General features: G+C 33.8%; 1 protein-coding gene across 1 annotated transcript; it reads right to left on the bottom strand.

The window, feature by feature from the left end:
- Positions 1-12: 12 nt before the first annotated feature.
- On the bottom strand, positions 13-2,007 carry LOC117120336 (glutamic acid-rich protein-like; the record flags this gene model as incomplete). Its single annotated transcript, XM_033265363.1, has 4 exons — positions 1,726-2,007; positions 1,565-1,635; positions 561-708; positions 13-107 (listed from the first exon to the last, which is right to left on the bottom strand). Coding segments are annotated over exons 1-4 (524 nt in total), but the record flags the coding sequence as incomplete, so codon positions are not given.
- Positions 2,008-2,101: the final 94 nt, after the last annotated feature.

Genomic DNA, 2,101 nt, shown 5'->3' with positions numbered 1-2,101 from the left:
CAATGCTATCACCTTGTATTGATAATTGTCAAGATGTCTCCAACTTTGAAACTCAGGTCTCCATCTTGCTCAGCATTGTAATCACATACAGCTTCAAACAGATCCATCTGAACAAATCAAAATCATGTTATCATTAATATCATTATTAAATAGAATCACTGCTTTTCTACCAGCTGCAGACCCAGACCATTGCTCCTTTTGCCATGGCAAAGTTCAGGATGAGACATAAAAATTCAAAAGATATAGGCCTAGAAAACTGCAGCACCAATGATCATGTGAGTTCAACTCGCACCTATTCACTTCGTATAGTTCTTTTGTTAGAAATTCAGTTTTAAAACCCTCACATCATTTCAACGTCAAGAATATTCATCCCTGAATATTTAATATTTTTTTACTTTATTTCTCTTTTATAATAGTTCGAGCAAACAATACATGAAAAACATGCATGAAACCATAAAAAAAAGAGATCAAAAAACGGTAGCCCAGGAGGAACCTGAGTATAATACAGTATGAAATTTTATCATCATTATCGTTTGTAAAAATATTCTTTGATTACTTACTCCTTGTTCAAATGTGTGAGCATCTTCATCCTCTTCATTTTCAGTTGGCTTTCCACCCAGTTCTTCTTCAAATTCAGATTCCTCCTCCTCCTCCTCCTCCTCCTCTTCTTCTTCCTCATCTTCTAATTCTTCCTCTTCTCCTTCCTCACTACCATATTATACAAATTAAATAACAGTTATGACTTCTTACTACGAATTCAAACAAAATATGGTCACCATACTTTCATGAGCATAAATATAAAGTAATTTTTATGCAAAAATGATGATGATGATGATGATGATGATAAAACAGTATGATATGATGGTAATGACAATGATAATGTCAATAAAAATGAAGATGATAACAATTATAATTATAATGCTCTAGAAAACCACAGGTGGATGGGTGATAACATTGGTAAACTCTAAGAGTAGATTTTAAGAATGGACAAGTGAGTTAATAAAAGTGGGTGGAGGGCCATGAAATACAGATTTTTTAATATTTAAAAACTGGGGGAAAAGGGGAGTAACTGCCCATTTTTACACCTTATTCCCCCAGTTTTTCGTCAAACAACTTTTTTCTGTCTTAGAAAAATCAGTTCTACAACATATAAAAAAAATGTTTTCCTCCGGAGCCTGACTTTAACTTTATACTGGGTGAAAAATTCAAGCCTTGGTGGCCCCCCCACCCACCATAACTACATCCCTAAATGATGGTGGTTATGATACCAATTATCAAAATATGTATACTTTGCTTTTAAAGAAAGACAGACCTATTTGCAGCACTAATTGTTAATATTATTGTGTTTACATTTGTATAAGGGCCAGAGGCCTCTAGTTCAATAAAGTCTCCGTTTAGGAGAAATGATGATGATAGTAATTAAGATAATTCTTATGATGATATGGTGATAATGATTATGATTAGGTTGATCATTTTAAGGTGTACTATATAGTATATGTCAACTGATTGGTTGATTGGTAGAATGACTGATTAAATAATGCATTGTTTGATTTATGCAAATTACCTTTCTTCTTCATATTCTTCCTCATCTTCTGTCACTTCCTCCTCGTCCAGTTCGTCATAGTCCTCCTCATCCTGTCAACAATTATCAGAAGATACGTAAACTCAAACAGTTTCCTCAACATGTAAATTGGATTAAGTTAGATTTGAACAAAAAAATCCCACCTCATATTCATCTTCCTCATCTTCCTCATCTTCATATTCATCCTCGTCCTCATCCACTTCCGCAATTTTTCCTTTCTTCACATCCGTTTTCTTCCCTTGTATATCAGTAGCTTTTCGTTTACTGCTTTTCTCCTCTTCTACTTGTTTTCCCTTTCCATTTTTCTTTTCCTCTTTTTTCTTTGAAGTAGACCCTGTATTTTCTTGCTTCATTTTCCTGAAAATGTAAAACAAAAAAATAATCTTCAAATATCACAAAATACAAAATAATATTTTTGGTTGGCTCTACATTAAATCCTTTTATGGCAGTTTATACAAACTCTTCCTCTTGATGATACAACACTATTTGTACAGTGGTGGCGCCATGTGTGGGGGGGGG

The sequence above is a fragment of the Anneissia japonica genome, unplaced genomic scaffold, assembly GCF_011630105.1.
Source record: "Anneissia japonica isolate Jap-2015-1 unplaced genomic scaffold, ASM1163010v1 scaffold129419_len2101_cov175, whole genome shotgun sequence".
NCBI lineage: Eukaryota > Metazoa > Echinodermata > Crinoidea > Comatulida > Comatulidae > Anneissia > Anneissia japonica.
Note: the sequence above shows the minus strand (reverse complement) of the source record. Positions and strands in the feature narration are given on the sequence as shown.